Source organism: Epinephelus fuscoguttatus, linkage group LG2 (assembly GCF_011397635.1).
Source record: "Epinephelus fuscoguttatus linkage group LG2, E.fuscoguttatus.final_Chr_v1".
Taxonomy (NCBI): Eukaryota; Metazoa; Chordata; class Actinopteri; order Perciformes; family Serranidae; genus Epinephelus; species Epinephelus fuscoguttatus.
Window position 1 is genome coordinate 21,951,744 of NC_064753.1, and position 24,479 is coordinate 21,976,222.

A 24,479-nucleotide genomic window follows, 5' to 3' on the forward strand; every position below is an offset into this window, starting at 1 on the left:
ATTAATCCAAAAGCTGTAGCACTGAATCCCATCAGAAACTGCATACCCACTGTGCTTTTCCAATCCTGTCACCATGCAAAACCAATACAGTTACAGTGAAATGGCAACCCACGTCACAACTGTGGTGATGCTCAAAAAGATTCAGCAGCCTGCTGCGCCTGGGAAATGAACTGAAAATAACACTGGCGCAGCGTAACAAGTATTTCAACTATTCTGGCAGTCAAAAAAAGAAATCTGAGATGAAACTCCGGTTTGGCCCTGTGAGATCAAATCAATCATCCATCTGTTTTTATCTGACCGTACCTCCAATCCTGGCATTGTAGGCCACACCGACTCCACAGATCCCATTGTTGGCTACTGCTGCCACTTCTCCTGCACATCGTGTTCCATGCCTGGAGAGGAGGAAGAATGAGAAAGTGAGAGGCATGTTCAAAGATAACATCTTATCCTTGGAAGTGTCATTCACCTAATGACACAGCATTCTACTCTTTACACACACACACACACACACACACACCTAGGTAGTGTACATAGTCTAACAACGGTTGCTTGTGAGAGAATATGCTCCCTCCTGCACCAAGGTCAATGTGTAGACTGAGGCAAAACAAACTCATGGTTCTTGGCCTTCACTCCTTTAAACAAATCTTAATTCCCATTCGTCCAAAAGGAAACTTTAAGCTAATGAGTGGAGACCTACGTACATTATCTGTGGCCTTCTAGTATTAGTAACCTTGAAATGCCTACAGGGCCTGAACCCAGTCAAGGTAAAAGAGAAATAAGACGACATACAACCTTCACACATGGGAGGAAATTGTGAATTAGATTTGCCATTTTCACAATGGGTCTTTGATTAGGCCTAAGCCTCTGTAGTAAGATCCTGCTCCAGGCACTGCAGTGTAGCAATCCAAGTAGCCAGTACAGACGGGCTGATCATCACATTCCAGTCAGGTGCATTCCCCTGGTCTGCCAGATGGATACGCACTCCTAATGTCTTTCAAACCATGGCGCAATCCCCACTGGAGTGCAGCCATTCCCAGACAGGAATGCTGGAGCCAGGTCAACACTGTGCCACATCAGGAAACAACAGAAACAGTGGGCATTCACTACTGAAGGAACTATCTACACCAGCAGGCTTCCATTAGGCACTCTGGGTATCCAGCCAAACAAACCCAGAATCAAAACACCACATCAGCAGCAGACATCCTCCCCTGATATGACAGGGTTTATCTGCTGTTAGGATATCACCATTCAGCCTGAAGGTAGCCTGCCAAAACGGTCATTATCAGTTATTAATGAATTTTAAAGAACTCATTAATCTGCTAAATTGAAGTGCAGTTTAAACCGTTCACAATAGAGAGATCGGAGGTCACAGAAGCCATAACCCATATTTATTTGACTAACTGCTTTTAATAACCGTTAAGACGTCTGCTTTCATTAAAGCCACGGGTGTAATGACAGGAGGTCAGAATTTTGTAATTCATCTACTGGCCTCTCAAGATCTCTTCAGACCGAGTGATGAGCTGAGACGGTGGAGGGTAATGTCAAGGCCACAGTCAACACTGGCACCACATCTCTCATGTCACTGGACGTCAGTGAGATGCAGTCCTCCCCTCCAGCCCCCACACACATGCACAAATGTCATCTGGACAAATTTCCTGAGAACCTTATCTCGGCATTCCTAGAAGTGCTGGCCTGTTGACTTAGGGAGTCGTATGTCCTCCAGCATCCGTGTTTGTGATGCAGCCGATGATAAGGAGCAGCTCAGGTGTCTGAGATGAGATGCCAGGCATGCACAGGCTTATACCTCCTGTGTTCAACGGAGCCTTTTAACAAATCTTTCTTTGACACATTCATTACAGTCACTTATATGGTAGACTGATTCACAGCATACAAATGCTGTTACCGAGGTACAGCTCTTGGTTTCTGAATCTGATTGCATGTGATGCAAGAGCTGCTTGAATAACCAGGTTTTTTGGGAGTGATTCTTCCTTGGAGTGATGAAATGGATACAAGATGATGTCCTTATACTGCTCCCACACACTGTTTGGGTCAGTCAGTGTGAAGAAGAGTGCCTCAGTGGGTCAAACATTTTTGTGAAATTCTCTTGTGAAAGCAGCCTACTCCCTGCTATTTATTCAACATCACTTACAGGAGTCTCTGGTGTAAAGGCAAACCAAAACATATTCCAAATAACATCAAAGAAAACCATGAGGCACACACATATTACCATTTAAAAAAAGACAGCAACACTATTTTGGGCACCTTTTTCTTAAAAACAGATTTAAACGTTTACCAGAATAGTTGCAAATTAATTTTCTGTCTATCACCTGACTGATTAATGTGCTAATCTTTCATCTCTACCTATGATAACCCAGTCTTGTTCTGCCAAACCAAAATTGGTAGCCAATTAGCAGGAATACAAAATAGTTTGAAAACACATACATGACAATGATCTACACAAAATAAAACCTTGAACCTCCTGCTCCATCATCTATTCATTTATCTATCTACCAGGGACAGTACCCAATAATCAACATTTCCACCTAAATCTAACTGTGCCACAGTTAGCTAATGAGCTCATTTTCATTTGTAGTCCCTGGGCAGATTTTGTGGCTTCATTTTCAATAATACAATGCTTCAGCAGGCACTACACTACAACACAGTACAATTACACACTCACGTCTAGACACAATTACAAAAGTAGCATTTATATGTAAAAACAATGAGAGTATGTAAAAGCAGTGCCAGAGATGAGGCACTGTATTGTGCCTACTGATGATTGCAAGTTTGTATGTTTGCATGTTTTAAGTTTAGATAACTAGTGCTCTCTATTAATACAGCAGGAACACTATTCCAGCAGTGGGTGGCTCTGACTGACCTAACCCTAACATCTGTATTGTTCAACATTGTTCAACTACCTCTAGTAGTTGCCCTTGTTTCCCTACCACCACTATCCTTCTGCATTACGAACGACTCAGTATGGGAGGGGTAAGCCAAGAGAGACTTAGAAGATGAGGCAAGCTGCTGTAAAATGTTTAAAACTATCAGAATTCAATAGATTGTACTTTTGTACTATATGGGTTAGTCTCTATATACAGACTCTACATTCAGTGAATGTAGAGTCTGTAGGCAAACCCCGGAGACCTTGCCTCCGGAAGAAGAGTGCAAGAGCCCTGGTTTCCGGTTTTAGGCTGTTTGTAGTCTGCGTGATATTGACCAATCATGTTTGGGCCGGCTGCAGTTGTTAACAGGTTAAACGCTCCGTGCGGTAAACTAACGAGGCGGAACATAATTGGCGTCACTGCAAACTCTGAATCCATCTCAATGGTTCAGCATATTTACTTACACATAAACGGAAACGGAAGTTCGCCTCCCCTGCCCAAATCAAACCGGAATGCCAAAAAATTGGGGGTCTGCCCCCAGAGGCTGTGTCACCGTCTGCCGGAAGTCAGATGCAGAATACAGTCGATGGGTTCTGAGAATGATATGGGTAAACTCATTGTATGTAGTGCACATCACATGCCACCAGAGGTCAGTGTCTGGTCTCTAGAACAAGCAGCTGTGACTGATAGGGGGTGGGGATAAAGTTACAGGACTGTAAACAGCCTGCCGGCAACAGCAGAGAGAGACCACAGGGAAAAACAGCATATTTTCACATCTAAAGGCCTTCACACACTTTTAAATTTGTCATCCAAAAAATCGTTATGCACAGAAACCTTGCACACCGATTCTGATGGGTTTTATTGTTCTATTTGGTGCAAAAATTCGCAATACGTGACACAATGAAAAGACACATTGCCTCCTTCACCTCTCTCCACTACAGTTACCTATCCGGCTGTTACCACTCCCTCCCTGTCTTTCATTTGGCACCGCAGCTACATTAAGAGGCGGAGCTGTCCTCCCTCTATGCCCTCCACATTCTGTGTGCGGTCCATGTCCTCCCTCTCGTCATCACCATCCACCTGAACATTACTATCTGACCTGTTGAACGTGAGCTATGGAAGGATTTTTTTTTTTTTTAAAGATATTTTTTGGGCATTTTTAACCTTTATTCGACAGGACAGACAAGAGGGAAGGGGGGAGAGAGAGAGGGAGTGACATACAGCAAAGGGCCACAGGCGGGAGTCGAACCCGGGCCACTGCGGCAACAGCCTTGTACATGGGGTGCCTGCTCTACCACTAAGCCACCGACGCCCCGGAAGGATATTATTTTGACCAAAGCAGGGGTGGTGGTTGCTGGAACAACGGACTAACAGATCTCACCAAAACCATCCTGGTTGGTTGGTCTTGTTTGAGGTTCAGTTTATTTTGTTTCTATAGGAGTTTAAAAAAAAGTGTGTTTCGCATGAGTTAAGATAACATTAGTCTTAGTCTGGTGAAAGAGAAACTAAAGTTCAGAGGGTGTACGGCTGCATTGCTCTCTTCAATAAGGACAGAAAGTGTAAGAATATTTATTATCTGTGCCCACTAATACCCTGATATACTGTATGCAATGCAGTGATAGCTATAGGGCTTTTTAAGAGTTTTCAATGTCTGTTTGTAAAATAAAACAAGACAATGTTCATCACACTATCATTACATGCATGCCTACACACAGCTATAACCTATTATAATGCTTCATTAAACTAGTTACTGTTAATTTAGAATATTACAAATGGCACCCAAGGTAAAGATTTTAATAGTTTACAGCCCAAATCCCTAAATGCAAAATTACAGCACAGCTAATTAGAAATCTTGACTCTGTGAGTTCATCTGTCAACAGGATGATCAGCCATGATAAGATGCCCGAGGGAGCTACCAGTCTTCTGACAATGAGCACAAGGCACGACTGAAAGTCCTTAATTTGTCTGTACGCACACATTTTTACTCATCTGCTGTCCTAACAAGACTGACATCACATGAAACAAAAACCTGGGTTCAACCTCCAGGCCCGGATTTACAGAGGAGGCTAACGAAGCAGCAGCGCCGGAGCTCATCACGTGAAGTGCTCCACTCGCAGACAGTGTCTGCAGGGACAAAGAGCCGTCTGTCACTACAAGCGCAGCATTGTTAACAAGTCGCACAGATTAATGATCACTGCTGTAATATCTACCTGATAGATTCCCTGACACACTGGAGGACTCTCAAACTTCAGTCACTGGAAAACACAGGAGTCAACTCTCAGCTGCACTCAGAAAATCAACTCCATTTAATTGCCAAGATGCTCACTCTAATACCCGTTATCATTCCACAACTATGTGACTAATGATTAAGTCAAGGAGTTAGATATCATAGTAGGGGTTTTACTTGATTTTTATCCTATGTAATGATCATGTGATGATCTTAAAACAAAGCAAACTTGCTGGACATAAAACTTGGCAAGTAGTTTTGTTTTTTTCTTAACACCTCAACACATTTTGCTTTTTGTTTGATGTAAATTGGCTAGTACGATCCTTTCAGATACACTTGTTAGGGAAAGTTATATAGTACATACAAATGAAACTGCACATTAGGGCTGTGCGGATTTGCAGGATGCTAGGGAAGCCCAGGGGTGGGGTGTGGGTTGTGGTGGTAACAGTTATCCATCATATTTATATACACTAATCAACAACCCAACCCTGACCCAACTTCGGTAGGATTGAGTGCTCCTACGTGTGTGAGAGAGCGTGACAAAGAGAGGGAAGAGAAGGTGGACTACCACACGTGATGTTTTGGTAAGATATTAATAACTTGGAACACTGCAGGTTGGCACTAGATGCAAAGCAAGCGCATAACTACAGCTGCCAGCTGTGGATAACCGTCCATGCTTTATCTCACCTGTTCCTTCTCCTCATCAGACAGCCAATTTAACTGCTTGAAGTGGGGATCAATGCCTGAGCTGACAACACTGGTCTCATCCATGTCTGACACTTACTATTTCCTTTCAGTTTCCTCCACCAGTTTACTGGTGAAAAGCACAAAACACTTTGAATACGAATTTGGTCGTTGATTAGAATGGCAACGATTGAAGCATTCAGGTCAGCCCTATTGCAAATTCATCTTTATTTTTCACTTAAATAAAATATCACTACAGAAACAAGCTTTCAGTTTTTTACAAACACTGTCATGTTGTTTTTCTGATTAGAAGACACAACACAGAGGTACAGTGAATACCCCATTAATCTTATTTAGATGTGCTTCCAGCAGACCAAAACAAAACTGAATCAACTGAAGCAATAGTCAATTAGTGTGGGTGCCTGTCAAATTACCAACATAATGCAAACTGTCCATTTAAAGACTAAGTGGTGTATACCTGTCCTGCTTCCAGCATCAGTTGTCATCTCAGTCCACTTACAGCAACAGTTACAGTGTAAACAGCACATGCTTTTCATTTAAAAAACCTTAATGCCTTCATGCATTCTTCTCAACAAAACCAAAACAAAAAAGTCTCTCACTTCTTGAATAAAAGAAACAGGAGAGTCTTTAAAAACTTCAAAACACCTATTGCATCTGATACATTGTCGTCATACGTAATGGTGATAATAGGAGATTAAGGTGAACAAAGAGCAATTTCAGTAAAGTCTTGTTCCGATTACAGCGAGAACAGGCCCTGTGGCAGATTCTAGGCACAGAGACTAACTCAGGTTACAGCAACTACAGTGTGCTGCGGGCCTGAGGCCAACAACATGATCAGTATTCACACCCACAGCTGGCAGAACCATTATCACTGTGCAAAACCTAAACCGCCTCTCTCTGGGGGCTTGCTAAAGAGACATGCTATTGTCATACAGATGTGTCCAAACTGGCTCTGTGGATGTAGTCCAAAGGTGGGAAAAGTATTTACCCAAAGCTGCATGGTCAATTGTGCATTATGAAAAAAAAAGGCACAAAAGCAGCTTTTTGGCTTAAAGATCTGCCACTGATGCTGCAGGTTTTCTTGTGCTGCATTAAAAGCAATCCTCTAAGGTGCCACGTGTGATAGGTGACACTTGACAAGCTCTAAATTTGGATCCTGCAGTTTGTGATACATACAGATTAGTTATTTTACTACAAGATGGCTGAAAGGACAAGCAGCCAAAAAAAGAAAAACAAGAAAAACAAAGAGATTGCAAAATTATTATGGCTCTTGGCAACAACATTTTAAACCCACTCAAACATTTCATTAACATTTCTATCAAAAGGATTTCAGTAAAACATCCAAGTTGTGCATAAACTCCACTGACAGCTCAATCTCAGAATAACCATTTATGCATTTTAGATTTGAAACTGCAATGACATATTGTGACATACTGTATGTGCTTGTCCAACATCGCATTGATCTTTTTTTATATCTTCCGAGCCCCACTTCTCGCCGAGAGTCTAGCTCACAACATCTCTCATTCACTTGGTCCTTCTCTCTCGCATTAGCTTAATTACTTGAAAAAAAATCATTGAGGCTCTCGAGGCCACGGATAGTGGCGCTTGCTGTTCATTAGTCTCTGGGCTGCACTGAACCTCAAAGGTAAATCTGAACAACTGTTTTGCTCTGCTCATTCTTAAGACTGTTAATGGTTCTGCCAGGTTACTAATGAGGGGGCCTTCAGGATAAAAGGTCTGCTGATGTTTATAGAGCATGGTTAAGAGAGGAATATGAAGAAAATGTCTGGAGAGAGATTAATGTAGGGCCTGGTGAAAATTAATCAGCCTGCTGTTTGCAATACTGTTAAATAGGTCCCTCCACCCATCGCTATGCATAAAATATTTCTGAATATACTTGTTTTGTATGGAGCTGCGACAATTAATCCTTTAGTTATCAACTACTAAATGAATCGCCAATTAATTTGAAAATCGGTTACTTAATTTGAGTAATTTTTAAGTAAAAGAAGTCAAAATTCTCTGATTCCATCTTCTGAAATTTGTATATTTTCTGTTTTCTTTACTCCTCTATAACAGTAAACCAAGTATATTTGAGTTGTGGACAAAACAATTTATTTTAGGATGTCATCTTGGTCTTTGGGAAACACTGATTGACATTTTTTCACCATTTTCTGACACTTCATACACTAAACAACTAATTGATTCAATGAGAACATAATTGACATATTAATCAGCAATCATTAATTGCAGCCAAGTGGAAACCTTTGAGACTGAAAAATAAATAAAAAAGCCAACACTGACTGCTGTGCCTGCAGTTCCTCGAATGGCCACTTGAGGGTGGCTCAAGAAGCCATTCAATCCACATTAGAGCTTAGACTGGGCCCAAAAAATCCAGCCCGACCCGGCCCGAGCCCGTGCATGTTATGTCCAGGACAGGCCCAGCCCGTCCAATTAACTGTAATTATGGGCCCGAGCCCGATTTAAACCCGACATTTTTCAATAAGTTGGCTGTTATAATTAAGAGTATTAAACCACAATTCTTGTTATTTGAATGACAGAAATATAGGATCTTAATGAATGGCGCAACACGGAAGCATGATTATGCAATAAAATAGGTGTTTATTTTAGGATCCAGGTGGTGAAGGGCTGTGCGCGCACAATGTTGCAACTTTGGACGTGTAGAAAGGATGACGCAGTTATTCGGCAATTAAACCACCGTTTATTACTGAACAGTACAGGTTACTGTTGGCCGTAACCACGCCAAAACAACCAACAAACAACAACTTAGCTGTAACTCCATCTGTGCACTCCTGCTCTCTCCTCCAGCTCGCTCATACACACACCAGCATGCGCACTCACACAGCCCTCCTCATCCCCGTCACACTCGCACCCCGCACCTCATTCAATCCCAAACATGCCATTAACTCACAGAACATTGACATTATAACAGAACATTTACTGCAGGGTCGCTACAATACATAGCCTATAACATTATCAAATCATAGCTTTAAAACAAACAAAAACAACAAAAAAAAAAGTCATATCTGACCGGCCTGGCCTGGGCCCGTCAGAGGGAGGGGGGCTCCCGGCCCGACCCGGCTTGGGCCGGGCTCGGGCTCGGGCAGAGAATCTAAGCTCTAATCCACATAGACCTCCCTGCCCAACTTATACAACAGAAATAAACTTGTTTACAGCCTGGTACAAAAACAGTGTGGGTTTTTATAGTTAATTTCAACATTCATAACAACTTCACAGGGGGGGAATTTTTATATAACTCACCCATTTACGTTTTATTAAGGCAAAGTTACTCATATTTAAGGGTGTGGTTACTTGAGTGACAGGCTGTCTGCAAGACATCCCCACGGTTTGTGAGTCATATCCACCACAACTCCCAACCGCTTTTCCAAATATCGCCTTCTGGCTCCAAAAAAACCAAAACAACTGGCGATGGCTAAAATGCCAAACTGGAGGATTCAAAACAGGAGTCTGCAAACCAATGGGTGATGTCATGGCAGCTACGTCCATGATTTTATACAGTCTATGGCTGAAGCCCTAGTTTTGTTAAGTCAAAGTTTACATTGTTTTTCCTGTGCACAAGCACGATCGAGAAAAATTCTGCGTGCTCACTGCACATGTCAAACAGTGTGAATCTGACTTCCATAGTTTGTGATGAGAACCAACCTTAATCTAAATTGGGAAGCAATAAACTGAGTATTTCTAAAAAAGACTCTATGCCAGTTTAGCCAGGTTCAATCCAGAAAATGCACATTTGGAAACCATCCTGATAGGAGTCGAAGGAAACCCTGGAAAGAGAAACATCTAGATCACATGCTGTCTTGGGTAAACATGAGGGTGAATGGTCACATTGCTGCTGAGCCATCCTTACTGCTTCCCGTATGCTGGGAAAGAAAGACGGCCTTATGGAGCTGAACAGAGTTAGGCTTTCTGCAGGGAACAGACACTCACAGTCTTACACAACCTTACGCATTTTCATGCCCGCCCACAGGTTGTTTACACATGCATCTGCACCGACCCACTGTAAAGTAAGAGACACGCATACACACACAAATATGCTCCCTCTCAATTGGTCCCGCCACAAGGAAGACACGGAGAGCTGGGTGGCAAGAGATAAGGGCCGAGGTGAGCGAGGGTTGGAAAGAGGTGCAGCCAAAATGAGGGAAACATCAATACTAAATGTCTTAGCTGGGCTCTGGGCCACTATGAGCCACCAGAAGAGCTTAAGCGTGCCTTGGCATAGATTGTGGATCTGTGGAGCTGGAGGGATGTTCTCCCACATTCTTCCACAAGAAATTCCACCATTTAAGGTTTTGTTGATGGTAGTGGTGAAAAACAGTTTGAGGCTCTGGCACAGAATCTAAAAAACATTAGGCTGAATTAGAAAGGAACTGCATATTGTTTGCACTGTTTCCTTGTTTAAAAACTTTTACTGATAATTCTGTGCGTGTGTGTATGTGGTTCTGCCCTTAAGAGGTTTACTCTATTTTTAGTATGAAAACAATTACACACCCTCTACAATCAGCCTGCACCTCTTATATATTCCACAAAGCTTTGCAGGAGTTCATCCAGCATTGGCATAGTATGTCCAGGCCGTTCAACAGCTCTGACTGTATCCCCATGGCCTCCATATTCATGGTGCGCACTCCTAGCCCCGTCTCAGTTGGGGACGTCTGATTTCCATCCCTGGCTAACTATAATCTTCCCTGCCGATCACCAGTAATCATGGTGAGCCTCGGGATAAAAAAGCCTCTCAGGCCAGTGGCCCACAAACAGCAGATTACAGCGAATCAGAAATTAAAGTCAGACGTGTGGCAGGCGGTGGGAATGAAGGAAGACGAGCAAGGGCTCTCCGGAGCCAGGAGATTTGCTCTGTTTCATTAATGCTGATGAACTTAATTCAATCAATTCTCTGCAAGACATCACTGTGGTGGTAAACAACTCCTAATGCCATCTGCAGAGGCCACTGCAATAGAGCCGTTTTCCTCACACACTACCTTAATCCTAGTGTAGATTTACTCCACTTACCCAGGCTATAGAAATGCCCTGGTGGCGCCTGTGTAATTTAAGAGGCCATAGCAAATCCACACACTCCAAGCTGGGGACAGGACTCATATTAGTAATTGCCCATTTTTGGACAGTAAAGCCGTTAAATGGCGGAAAATCAAAATGTCTTGGACAAACCCCATAGGCTGTGGCCTTTAGGTAGTTTTGTTGCCATATAAAGTGCCCCTGTCATAGGGCTATTTACACGTCAGCTGTCAGCTATCAGACAGTGAGGGAGACAAATTAATGAACAAGTGCAATTTCATCCTGACATGTCCCCCTCACAGTCGGCATTGAGAAAACACAGGTAGGTGGTTCAAGGGCAGACCAACCGACAGAGAGAAGAGTGGAAATTAAATCATCTGCGTAGATTCCTACCTGTTGTCATTAAGTTGCGTGTATCGAGGCTGAGGATCTGGGTCGCCATCATTCACATCATAGCTGGCATCTGGGTCCTAAATAAAGACACAGATAAGCTGTTAGAGTCTGTTAGGGTTTGCCACACTCAAGTATTCAAAATTCTGCAAAATTTAAAACCTTAAATCTTCACAGAAACGATTCTTAAAACCCATCAGCCGCTCAGTTTCACCAAAAGGGAGCACTATCTTTAATTCAAAATCTACTCTATTTATTCTGTTCTTATCTTCACTCTGTTTGCTGCTGCAGTAACAGCCTCTCCATGGAAAACACCTTTCAGCTCATTTAGGAGTTATACTCACGTAGTTCTGCATCAAGTCAGGATGGTTCCTCTCTATTCCATCATCCAGGATGGACACCACCACTCCTTTACCTGTGTAGCCCAACTGCCACGCAGATTTGGCATTCAAGTCACGGTGGTTGCTGTTGTACTGAGGATAGAGAAAGCAAATAACTTAGATGGAATCTAATTATCTGAGAGACACCTGAGCGCTGACAAGAATGTGCTTTTAACTGAATCTGGAGAGCTTACTTAAAAAAAAAAAAAAAAAAAAAAAAAAAAGGCAATCATTTAAGACATTTTGATGAAGACTGAGCTCTTGACTGAAGCATCCAGGGAAAAGGTGCGGCTTATTGAATTTCAGTCATTCTTCCTTAGTGAATAGATAAAGTTTCTCAATGAGGTGAAGTCTGTATTGCAAGGTTACAAAGAGTATCTCTATTCGAAAAAGCATCAATGCCATGCTTGCAATTATTGCATTTATTATTAATACCAAGCAAAGCACCTATGAACTGGATCATGGCACATAGTAATCATCCTGTATGCTTTTTGATGTGCTTCTGACATTCAACTTGACCTTTGGTCAAAAGCCATGTCTGGCTTTCATCAAGTTCAAAGCTCCTCTTTTTAAGTGTACCTCCTGTTAAATATTATGTGTCTGATGTAGCCGCTACCACAGTTTCCCCTTAGATATCAGACCCTTGTAAATGCGGTCTATCAGGAGGATAGGGATTGTTCAGCCTTGTACCGTCATTGACATTTAAACCATCAAGGAGAAAATCAATTAAAGCTGAAAGTTGTGATCTGCAATGCTGATTCAAACTGAAAAAGGCCTTTTGTGGCTGACACACCGGATGCATAATGAATCTGTGAGAGGCATGTGCAAGGTTTCGTTTTGAATATTGCTCATCAAGTTAATCTTCCTTAATCTCAGCACTGGCTCTCCACACTGACATCTCGAGCCTGCGAGCATACAGTATGTACAGCTTAAGATTTCTGCCTCAAGGCTTGCCCATGATTTATCGCATCTCATCATTTAGATAAATATCAGAAAAATATTAAATATTCATTTTAACAGCAGATGCTGACCATTAGCATCTGTCCGCCAAGGACATCCTGCCAACAAACCCACCCACACTCTTCTCTGGCCAGCCAGGTTCAGTTTTAATGAGGCACAGAATTATTTCCTGCCGGGCGAGAGCGACAGCACATTCCTGCAACCCAAAAACCTCTGCTACATCTTTGCACTTTTAAACGATCCCTTATTATCTAAAATACACTGAGGGTATATTTTCCTGTATCACAGAAGTGTGTCGATATTCACACAGTACATGACTTGTCCACAGTCAACAGCTTCATCTCAATTAACACCAACCTCACATGCAAATAGAGATTGTTTGGTTTGTTAACTGCTAATATGTTCAAATGGTCTTTATGAAATGGTGACAATTATGTTCTGTTCACAGCTCGGCTGATCCCAATAATGGAATGGATCCGAGAATAGCAAAGGTGTTGCTCCAGTTTTCATGTCTTTTGGTGTTTAATGAGCTTTACTTCCTCATGGGACGCCCACAGACTTATAAATAGAAATCAATCTTTAGTTTTGTGCTTTCCACTCACACAGGATCAGCACCTCTTTAAAAAGAGTGCATCATGTTCATAAATACCAGCATAGCAGGTTTAGCAGTAATAATAACAGTTTCCTATCATAGAACGTTTGTCATTTTTTTAAATGTGCCAACAAAGATGCTAGGGTTGATTACGAGGACACTGATCAATAACTGTTTTGATTACAGAATCTGGAAAATTGTGGTCATTTTTCTCACATTTTACAGACAACAGGATAAATTGAAAAAATAAATGTTGGATAATCAACAGTGATAATACTCATTGGCAGTAGCCCAAAGAGACACTAAAAATGCTATTTAATTTTGCACAAAACTTTTCCACATCCTTATGTAGTGCTGACAGGTTGTGATATCATTTAAATACGAATAACTGCTGTGAACATATGGCAGAATCAGTTACATCTCGTCACATTAATACAATCAGGCAGCAGGCTCTTATCTACTCATTTGCCTTTCAAGTTGCCACTAACTACTCCAACACACAGGGGAAGTCAGTGTGCCTCTGTTAAAGCAAAAACATTTTGAACAACTGGTGATGCAAGTCTGTTTTGCATCACCATGAATTTCCTTCCACCTGAAGCACCCTCACAGTAATTGAAGGAAGAGTGGAGCCGAACAGAAAATCTCGGGGTTGTTACTGCTGCTTTTAACAGGCCGACGTATCAGTGACATTCTTCAAGTCAAACGTGAAAATCAATCAACTGAGAACAAGAGCGACTCAAGGTGAATCGCCTCTGTCTACTCCTCTGCTTTCTGTCTTTGTTGCTATACAGACAAAAGTAAACCACCGGTTTGAAAAAGCATGCAATTCAGGATTCAAAAGTGCATGTGTGTGCATGTATGCTATCGTTCAAGCTAAAATCTTTAGGTGAAGTTGCTCAGTCTTGTGCTTCGTGTTCTGCAAACAAGACACATAACAGCATTTCGCACAAAGGCGGCATATTGGATTCATACAAGCTTGTCTTTTGACTCGGGGGAAACATCACAGCCCTAAATTTAATTACGTGTATTGACTTTAGGGTGGATAAAAAGCTCAACCAGTGTGTGGCTCTGAATTATGTTCAACAGATGCACACAAAACAGACAGCACAGCCTTTTATTCAATGTTGTTTCTGCTCAGGAATGCTCATACTCACCAGGTACCACTGGTCTCTGAACTTGGGATCTAACGGATCTTCGTAGACATCCCTCTTTTTCCTCCGTTTTGACACTTGTTGCTCAGCCCAAGTCACCTGAACAGGAAGTGCACAAACAGAAATACACATTTAGAAATCAGCAATACTAACAAAAAGGTGAGGCTCAGTGGACAAAAAAACTCCAGCCACAAAGGTTCCACTCACTGTCATATTAAAAAAGGGGAAAAAAAGAAACAGAACAAGAATTAATTATGTGCAGGACATGAGGGTCGCCATGTCAAATGAATTAATAGAGATCCACATTCTCAGCGGGATGACAGCAGACAGAGTGAGATTAGAGGCACAGGGGTATCGCAGACTCCTCACTAATGAGACTTGCTGATGAACTCCAGAGCAGCCCGGGACTCATTAAAACTTCTGGATTAGTGTAAAATTGGATGCATCAGGATCTATTATGCTTATGGGTACATCTAAACATGTATACATGCTAACAATATACACACACAGAGGTACAAATTCAGTACAAGTCTACCGACACAAAAGTCTGCAGCAGGCTTTCATAACGTGCGAGCTCTGGCAGAAAGTGTTGACAGCAGCAGAATGCATACAGTGAAAATAAGCCTGCATCTCACTCGCTCTGCAGAGTTGTGCTCCCTGTACAGCAAAAACGCTCGGGTAGATGAGAGAGAACAGAAAGAATAATGTCAGAGACGGAAGACAGAGAACTGCCTGCCGCAAGGACAGAGCACCTGATGTGAAGGACAACCAAATCACAGTGCACCTCTCTCTCTGTCTCTCCGCCTCTGCAGATCACCAGAGACACAAGAGTAAAAAAAGGAAAGAAGTAATGAAGGTCACATTAGCTGTTACACTGAAGCGGTGCCAATTCAACACTACCATAATATAACGCCATAATGGAATAATTTCACTTCAAGGAGCAGAAAGGTTTGTGTGCCAGTTCCTGTTTGTGTTCGCTCCCTTAACGGCTGAGAAGCTCAATCAGTCTAAGTGGAGGAGACGTTTCCACCAGGATTCATCTGACTCTTACTGGGATGATGAGGTCAGCACCGTGAGGTGCAGCTGTGGCAGTTTGCACACAAACCTCGGTGACAGCTTTTTCACGATGAAAATGTTCACTTAGGGAGAGATACAATCATGGGCACTGACACATTAAGTTAAAGAACCACTGCTGGAAAACATCGACGGATATGTCGCCAAACGTGGGAAATGTGAGATAAAAAGTGGCCGACTATTTTCACACCATTGAGAATCCTTACTATATATGTTCAGAATATAAATTAACAATATTCCACTATGCACAAACATGTTTTTTTATTTGTACTGTCTCACTAATACAAACATATGGATGAATTTGCAAATATGCACAACTTACTATGCAAATACATTTTTTAAATTTCATGTTAAGATGATATAGGTTTTATAAATGTTAATAGTTTTGCCACAAAATACATGTAAAGTCATATTTACAGATTTATGGATCCATTTGAACATGTGCACCAGTTTGGCAAATTTGTGGATCGCTTCCTGTAAGTTTGTGGGCCATACGACATTTGTGACTTCCCTCTGATAAGTTTTGCAGATTTTTGTCCAATTTGTAATGCGGCCAATCTGTGGGGGAAAAAAAAAAATGTGACGTGCAGTTACTAATTATACCAGCAGGTGGAGACATTACTTTATATGAGCTTACAGAGTCTGTACTGGAAGAAGGCTAAATTACTAGTTGACCTAACATCCCCATCTGAACCAAAGGAGACAACACCACAACTAGGAGGTAAAAGACAAAGTGGAGCAGCGTTATTCAACCCAACAATCATGATTCAGTTTTCAACTACATACACATACCAGACTGGTGTTCTACTATTTGCCTTTACCTGGACATTATATCCACATTACTGATGATTATTTATCAAAAATCTCACTGTGTGAATATTTTGTGAAGGCAAACCCTACAATATTGTTGATATATCAATATCGAGGTATCTGGTCAAAAATATCATGATATTTGATTTTCATCGTATCAAAGCTACTGCTTCATTCTTCTGACATGGTGATCATAAACTCAATTGTGAATCACAACCATTGGTTTAAATAAAGATTCTCCTGGTTACAGAACCTGGTTGAAGCCAGGCTGCTGTCATTCTCTTTGTTGTCTCCTGTTGTTCGGATGCGGATGTTGGGTCAACTCCAGTTTTAGCCTTCTTCCAGTACAGACTGTGGTTCTGTAAGCGCATGTGAAATGTCACCATCTGCTGGTGTAATTAGTAACTGCACCTTTCATACGCAGATTTTTTTTCTGCAGATCTGCTGTGGTATGATTGAACAAAAATCTGCAAACATATCTGCGGGAAGTCACAAATGTCACATGGCCCAGAAACTGACAGGAAGTAATCCACAATGTGCGAAACCCATTTTATATATATAAATGGATCCACTACATCAATTTGTTGTGGTGAAACTTTCAACATGATACCAAAATACATGTTTGTGTATATTGTGGATTGTCTTCTGTGCGTTACAACTATTAAAGCGCAATCAAAACTTAAATAATAGAGCAAGGTTCCTTTTTTGTAGACGTACTGTTGCTGTATAATCTGAACATATGCAGTATGGATTCTCAGTAGCGTAAAAATAGTCGACTTCTTTGTTTTGTTTATCCATTTCCCACACTTGCTGACATTTCCATCTGTGTTTGTCAGCTGTAGTTTGCAGACTGTCTTTTGTGGGTTCCAACAAATTAAGTCCAATCAAAACTTCCACACACTCCTAACTTTTTCTTTGTACTGATGGTTTCAGCCTGACGACTTTTGCTTTTGGAAGACAAAATCTTATGCAGCACGTCCAAAATATAAATGCAGACCTCCTCTGCACTGTATTCTGGTAAATTCCCTTGCAGAAACACAATGAAAAGATAAATCACGGTGGTACATAATGTCGCAGAAATATTTACAACTGGTCAGAAGCTGTTAACGTTTTTGTGCCCACATGGTCTATATTTGCCACTTACTATAATGTCAAAATTGACATTTCTGTTTCTAAACTAGTTACTAGGTGTTGCGCCCTGTGGCAGGTCCTACGCAAAGATGAGGACAACAACAGAAAATCCAATACTGCCTCTTGTAGCACTAAATCAAATCTAATATGAATTCCATCTTATCAGCTACTCAATCTTCTATTAAGTGAATCGATAAATATGTATCTTATCACTATCAAACTTTTAGAAGAACAGATTCAGATCCCTCGAGTTTCACAAGCCTATTCCAACATGACATTTTTACTACATCTAATTAGTTTGAGATAAAAAGGCAGTCGTTAACACGGTTCTCTCAGTCAGGATTTAATATTGGCTCCATGTTTCAAAGAAAATGGCAGTACTGACTTAAAAGGGTCTCTACACTGTTAGTGACAATGACTCAGTTGTATGCAGGGGAAAATATTCATCATCATTACACTAATCCATGTGATTTTCTGTCAGATAGACACAAGCTATTTTGTCTTGCGTCATAAGGCAATGTGTGGCTTCCCCTCCTCCATTTCCTTATCTGCTGTTTAATCACACATTAAATCCTTTACGAAACTTGTATTTCTCACATACGTATGGTAGCTCTCTGTTGTGGGAAACACCCATGCTGATTCTGTTCAAACATGACAGGGTTCCTCAGGAAAAGGACGCAGTACTTGCGCAATATTTGTTTTCTGGGGCAACACAGGAAGTTATGTTTAACGAACATGGCAACAAACTGTTTACTGCACTGAGTGTAGCTTGCAATACATCAAATCCACTCCTTAAATCATCTCAGTATCACTGCAGAGCACGGTGTAGCTTTTAATTCCTTGGTAATGTTTTGCATAGTATAGGCTACACAAAACCATTGTATGAAAGTCCCTTTGTAATCTTGTGCATGCTGTTCCAGACAAAGTGACAGCTTGTATTCACACTTGAGATGTGTAGGGAATGTTACAGTAATGCTACTAGGTCTAACAAGACAGACTGGTACAACAACTCCTGTAGAAAGACCACACCAATGTGTAAAACTGGGAGTGCATTAACTGATGACTGTATATGCTTTAAATTCAATCCAAAACACTTGATTCCTTCCTTAAGGGTTTTGTTTTTATGACCATAAAAAACTGTTCATATTTGATTACAGCAGCCAAAAGGTTTCACACTGTCAATTTTTATATAAATATAAATTGCAGTTCAGCAACCAGTAGTTAAGATATTTTTGTTCCACAAAAGGTAAATCTTTTCACATGCCCATTATGGTCAAACCACAGGGTCCGACTTTAACACACCAATAAAAACAAGGAAATAACAAGACTGCTCAACCTTAACTCATATACTTTCAGCAAGCATGCAGTTTAGCTTCAGTACAGTAGCAACAGTTTCTGCTCCTTTTCGCTCCTCAGTGACACCAGTTAATTGGTGCTAATTTGTGCATCCAGTTGTCTTGAAGCTGGGGCAGGCAGAAATCTGTAAAATCTCCCTTCTATGTCCTAAGCCCCTCCAACCAGACGACCACCAGCATACGCACATGGTTCATACAGTAATCCACTGTTTCCCATATTGACTTATTAAATCTCATTTAATATGAGAGTTGTGCGCAGCACATTTGCCTAGTTCCTCCTTGTCTTGCTCTTTCTCTCAGTTGATATAAGAATTAGCAAACCAACCATACCATGGTTCCCCCACCTTAATCACCACTACCTTGCCTGCTTGGCCAGGGGAAGAGTGATCCGCAGCTTCAGAGACTGACCTTCAGTCAGCAGCTGGAGCGGCTCTAATTCAGCCAGTGCAAACTCCCCTGCACCTGGGTGTTACAGTGGGTTGATAGCCAGTGGCAGAACCTGGTCTAACTTGTGTAACGGCAGCAACAGAAAGTTTTCTGATCTGGTAGGAAGTTAGGGCTGTCCACTTCCCTGTAGCTGGGGGTACTGCGGCTGCTGACTAGGGGTCCGTCTCCAGAGCTGCTGCCTGCACTCCTCCCAGCGAGGTGGCCTATAGTTTAGGCGAATGACGCGAAGGACACACAGTGATTCGAGGCTCTTGCTAACGTTAGCTACATAAACGTGAACCTAAAGCTGCAGCCATGCGCATTGGCTTGATTTAGCAGATGGCTAAACTACTGAATATATAATTTCTATATAATCTCTGAAAAGCTTCACGGATATTGATGGTTTTATTTCATTTATGGTCAGACTTTCTTTTAGGGTCTCTTCCTTTGTTTGGGTTACTCTGCAGAATAGACAGTTGTTACCAATGTTGGAATAGCAATTTTCTCTGCAAGATTAAATAATGAGGAAACTAGAGTGTTTTTTGAACATTAACACCTTGTTTCCACATAGCTCTGTGTATGTATGTGAGTCAACTAGAAGTCCATTAATGCCTATGAGAACCTCTGTGTGCTTGAGAAATTCCTCGTTACGTTTTTTTTTTCTCTCAAATATGGTGAAAAAAATTTAGCTTAAAAACAAATTAGCTAACAGACCAATGTATGTAACACACCTCTATTATACATTTTTTCTACTTGAAAAGTTTGACGGCATGTTTAGCTAGCTAACATTGGTAGCAGGTAAGCGCTGAAACTGATATGAAGCGCATACATAGTGGATCGTACATCTTTCAATTAAATATTTCACTAAACTGGCTGCACACCAGACAGGCCAACCTCCTTTTTTATTTGTCACCAAGCATTAGTGGCCCTGTTTTTGTCTTTGTACAGCTCCACACACACATTCCACAAGATTGGACAGCAAAAAACACATAAAATTAACTTTTCTGCCAATCTCTGTGGTGGCGTTTTTATCCATCCATAAAGAGATGCATTTCTTTGCAGTGACCACTAGGGATTTACTCCATACACAAAGCATTACTGCATGGAAACAAAGCATTTAAACATGTTCTAGTAGAAACCTAAAATACAAGTGTAAAACTACAAATGATAGGTCCCCTTTAATGTCAAACACAGTTCTTGGGAAAACACAACAAAGACCTGATTTCTAGCCATAAGGAAATGATGCACACATTAGTGGCTTGGGTGTGTTCACAAAACATCATGAAGATGCTGAATCAGTAAACTCTGGGGGGAAAAAACTTCCTGAAAGCTGAAACACAACTGTACAGTAATTACCTTCATTTTAGTACTTTCTGTCCCATTTGTGGGAAGACATACTTAATTTCAATGCGCAGATAGTTGAAATTAATCATTAAGCTCTTAATCAGTCGTAAGTTTTCTAGAGATCTATCTACCTGATAGCAGCCTTACATTACTTCCCAATCATTATCAAAATATACTGTATAACTATTCTGTAAAATTATTAAAAAAAAAATAAATGTGAATATTAAACTATACTTTAGGTCAAAGTCCTTGTTTCCAACAAAATGTTTTCCTCCTCCTCCTCCATATTCAGAGAAAAAAGGGACAACAAACAATACAAGTCATATTTCTCAGCTCCAACCTCATAATTCATATTGAATAGATCTCCTACTTTTGGCAAGAGAGTTAGAATAAAACATTTCCATTTTTCTATTTTGCAGTTTTCATGTGAATGGTGTTTCGAAAATTCTTTAATAGTCTGTGACAGAACACAGAGCCCAGAAGTTGACAAACAGCATTTTTCATTATAAACAGGCTTTGAAAATGGAAAACGGTGTCTATCTCATGCGTCCAGACCGATTCAATGCAAAACCAAATGCTCGCAGACTGCTGAGTTGGTGTTCAGGTGGAGAATCTTATCTGTCCAACAAACATATTCCCCACCCTGCTCATTTTGTCCCACCCACCTCTTTGTCCTGTTTCATTATACAAACATAGCATCCTCCCTCTGAGGCCAAATGGAAACCTCGAATGAAGCATCATTAAAATAAAGGAACACAATCCCAATTACAGCACAGATCAGCGGCTCTGTCATTTACATTTATGCTCGAGCTTTTTTTTTTATATTTTTGTTACAACTGCTACTATTCTTGCTGTAATTATGATACTGAAAATAAAAGCAGTGAACCACTCATTGCTCTGCTATGTCTGTCTTATTCCTTCTCTTCTTTTCATCTAACCAAACAAAAACACCAAAGCAAAAGCTGCCCACAACAATAACAAAGCAACAACAGTATAAAACAGAAAACAGTAGAAGGCATGGAGGTAGCAGATAGACCCGAGCTTTAAATCTTCAATAGACCCTATTAACAGGGCTCTGTTAGCCAGTCTATGAGATCTGGCAGAAGTCCAGCTGCTTTTGTCAGTAATTAGACACTCTTCAAAGGAAGTTTACTGAGCCTTTTGTTCAGGCCTCATCTCAACCGGTTAAAAAGGATGGTCTCTCTAGAATTCAAAATTCCTCCCATAAGAAATATGTTTGCAATGTTTTTCTTTTCTAGAAAGAAAATGCAGCTGATACTAATGCAAATGTGAATCAAATTGCTGGCTATGCTTTGATCAGACTATTAATTGCAGCACAGTTGCAAAAATGAATCAAAGTTTAGATCCGAGGGTATCTATACATACAAACCGCAGGGATTTGGTAAAAAATTGCAAGCTATTGCAGCATTTACAAAGCTCCCTTGATTCAATAAACAAACAAATAGATAAAACAAAATCTTGTAAATTCCTGTGGGTATACTGACAAGCTGACCTGGCCCCTCCTGCACAGACAGGAGGACCTGGAGCTGTACCGCTCCACTTTCTCTGAGGTGCTGTGGGAAAAAAGGAATTCAACAACAGGAAATGGAGCCGCACTGTTCAAGGAAATCCCAAAGAGGGCGGTGGACGATTTCTAACATGGACACAAACAAACCCAGCAGAAGTTGTGCTATTCCCAGTGTGCACCTGTGCTATGTAGCTGCACAGCATGACAGCATGGCAAGTCATTTGCTTTTTTTAAAGGCAGTAGATTAGTATTGATGTATATGATGCTTCTGCATTTGCACTTAATATATTTACATGGAGATTTATCTAAATTGCTATAATTGTGCTTGAAATTCTCTCCTTACTGAAATGAGCTGGGCCAAGACAGCAATTATAATATAGATTAGTGGGGGACACATTCCTCCCTATATTAAATATGCTCAAAATGCATCCTGAGATTACGGAGACAGAAAGAAGAGACAGTCTTAGGAGAAGGCAGAGAAATGAGGTACAACGTGAAACATTTTCTCACAATTCAAGTTTCTTGTAGACTCTACCATAAAAAGAAGGAGGAAAAAAATAACACAAGAATGAAGTCAGACCAGCGGGGAAAACAAAGAACCTGATGACGACTCGAGTCGAAGAGCCTGAGCCAGCCTGTAGGATCATCATTGGAGTCAATTGATCACAATTGGCTATATAAAGCCCGAGCCATTTCAGATTCATTGTTCATTGTAACCCATTGTGCTCTGGGTACGCCAGCTGTCACGAGCGCCCTGCTGCACTCTGTTAAAACACTTTGACGTTCTCCCGATGCACGGCGTTGTCAGCCAGTGAACCACGGAGGAGCACAAACAAATAAAAAGCAGCCGGCAGTTCCAATTAATAATTTTCACATTGACAGCGGGTGTCAGCCAGCGATGCAAGAAAAGGCTGCTCTGTTTTTTTTTTTTGTTTTTTTTAAGTGACTGTTTTGTCTTTGTTTCAGCGACATTTAACAGCTACGCAGTTGCTCTGAAGTGCTGCTGTCAACTGAAACTTACGTGTAAGCTGAGTTTACTGAGGATGCAGAGAAGCTGTCTGAAAACAAACCCTCCTGTCATAACAAAAATAGACTGACACTCCCCTGTCCACAGAGATACTATAGAAGAAAGGGACATCACACAAAATACTATAGAAAACTAGTGAAGTAAAGCTCTGTTACAGAAGCAATGTCACTGCTATATGGGTGAACGAGAGGCAAACTGAGGAGAGCATTTTGGATAAAAGTACTATAAATGCAATTCTTTACCCAAGAAATTTGGTAATTTAAGTCACTTTTAAGTAAAAGACGCAAACATTTTCTGTTTAATTTGTTAAATGTGAAGCTTTGCTGCTTTTTCTTGTCTTCGCCTTCTAGTTAATTAAATATTTTGAGGTGATCGTACTGTTTGTTGGAAAAAACAAGACACTTCATGACATCATTTTGGGCTCTAGGAAACTACAATGTCAATTTTAAACGGTTTTCTTATGTAATAGGCCAGATCCACCCCTGTAGTTCTCAAAAGATTTTTTCCTTAACTACAAAAACCCTTTACCTGCTGCATTTTTATATTTCTGACTCTTACCTAATTCATCTCAACTTTAAATATTTTTGCTCGGCACTCCAGACATTTACTTTAATGCCTTGAGCTTTTTAGCAAATTTAATAGTTAAGTAAACTCAAAAACAAAACGTCATTTGGCCTTTAAAAGTATCACATTTGTTGTTCAGGTTTTTATATTGCTGTATTCAATCAGTTTCAGAAAAGTGCTTTGAAAGGCTGATAGAAGGTTCTTCATAAAGTGCTCATACATCTTTTTTTCTCCGGCGCACACTCCCTTGTATTCCCACAGCTATGAGTGTTAATTTCACACTCTTCCCTTTGTCCTTCCCTACGGGGTAGGACACAGACTCATTTTCAAACTAACCTCAAACTCTCTTGCAAAACAGCAGGGAAAATACACATATGAACTTTCAATTTAGATAGGTCAAGGAGAAGGAAGGATTTTACAGAGGAGTGTGGAGCACCGACACACCTCTGAGCACTCAGGTGAAAGGAAAACCGGCAGAGTGAACGCCCTGGTTCGTTTCAGACAGCCATTAAATAAGAAGGTGACAAATGAAGACTAAGGGTTTGGTTCTTTGCCCCGTGGCTGTTGGCTTATTTTCTTCTTTGTTTCTACTAACACAGTGACTGTAACTGATCATTAAGTGGACTGACTGAATAATTAAACCCAAATCACCTATCAAATTAGTTTCAGCTTAGATGCAACAGCTTTTAGAGACTTTAAATGATGAATGAATCCCTTATAATGATCCAATATAGAAGATCAAGCTTGATATTCTACTGTATAATAGTAACAGGTGAATACATGGCTATAGTATTTAACAGTAATAACATGAGTTAGGAAGAGGATGTTAAGGTGTTTGGTTTGAGGATCACATAAAGACTCACGAGAGTACATTTAGGGTTTTTAAA

At 40.8% G+C, this 24,479-nt stretch overlaps 1 protein-coding gene across 4 annotated transcripts in view; it reads right to left on the minus strand.

The window, feature by feature from the left end:
* furina (furin (paired basic amino acid cleaving enzyme) a) overlaps positions 1-24,479 on the minus strand; it is a 108,955-nt gene that overhangs the window by 30,479 nt on the left and 53,997 nt on the right. For all 4 annotated transcript variants that reach the window (XM_049592728.1, XM_049592734.1, XM_049592742.1 and 1 more), the window contains exons 4-7: positions 14,337-14,432; positions 11,595-11,723; positions 11,254-11,330; positions 304-392 (exon numbers count right to left, since the gene is read on the minus strand). In XM_049592728.1, the coding sequence (XP_049448685.1) occupies positions 304-392; positions 11,254-11,330; positions 11,595-11,723; positions 14,337-14,432 (391 nt within the window). The remainder of the gene's footprint in view (positions 1-303; positions 393-11,253; positions 11,331-11,594; positions 11,724-14,336; positions 14,433-24,479) is intronic.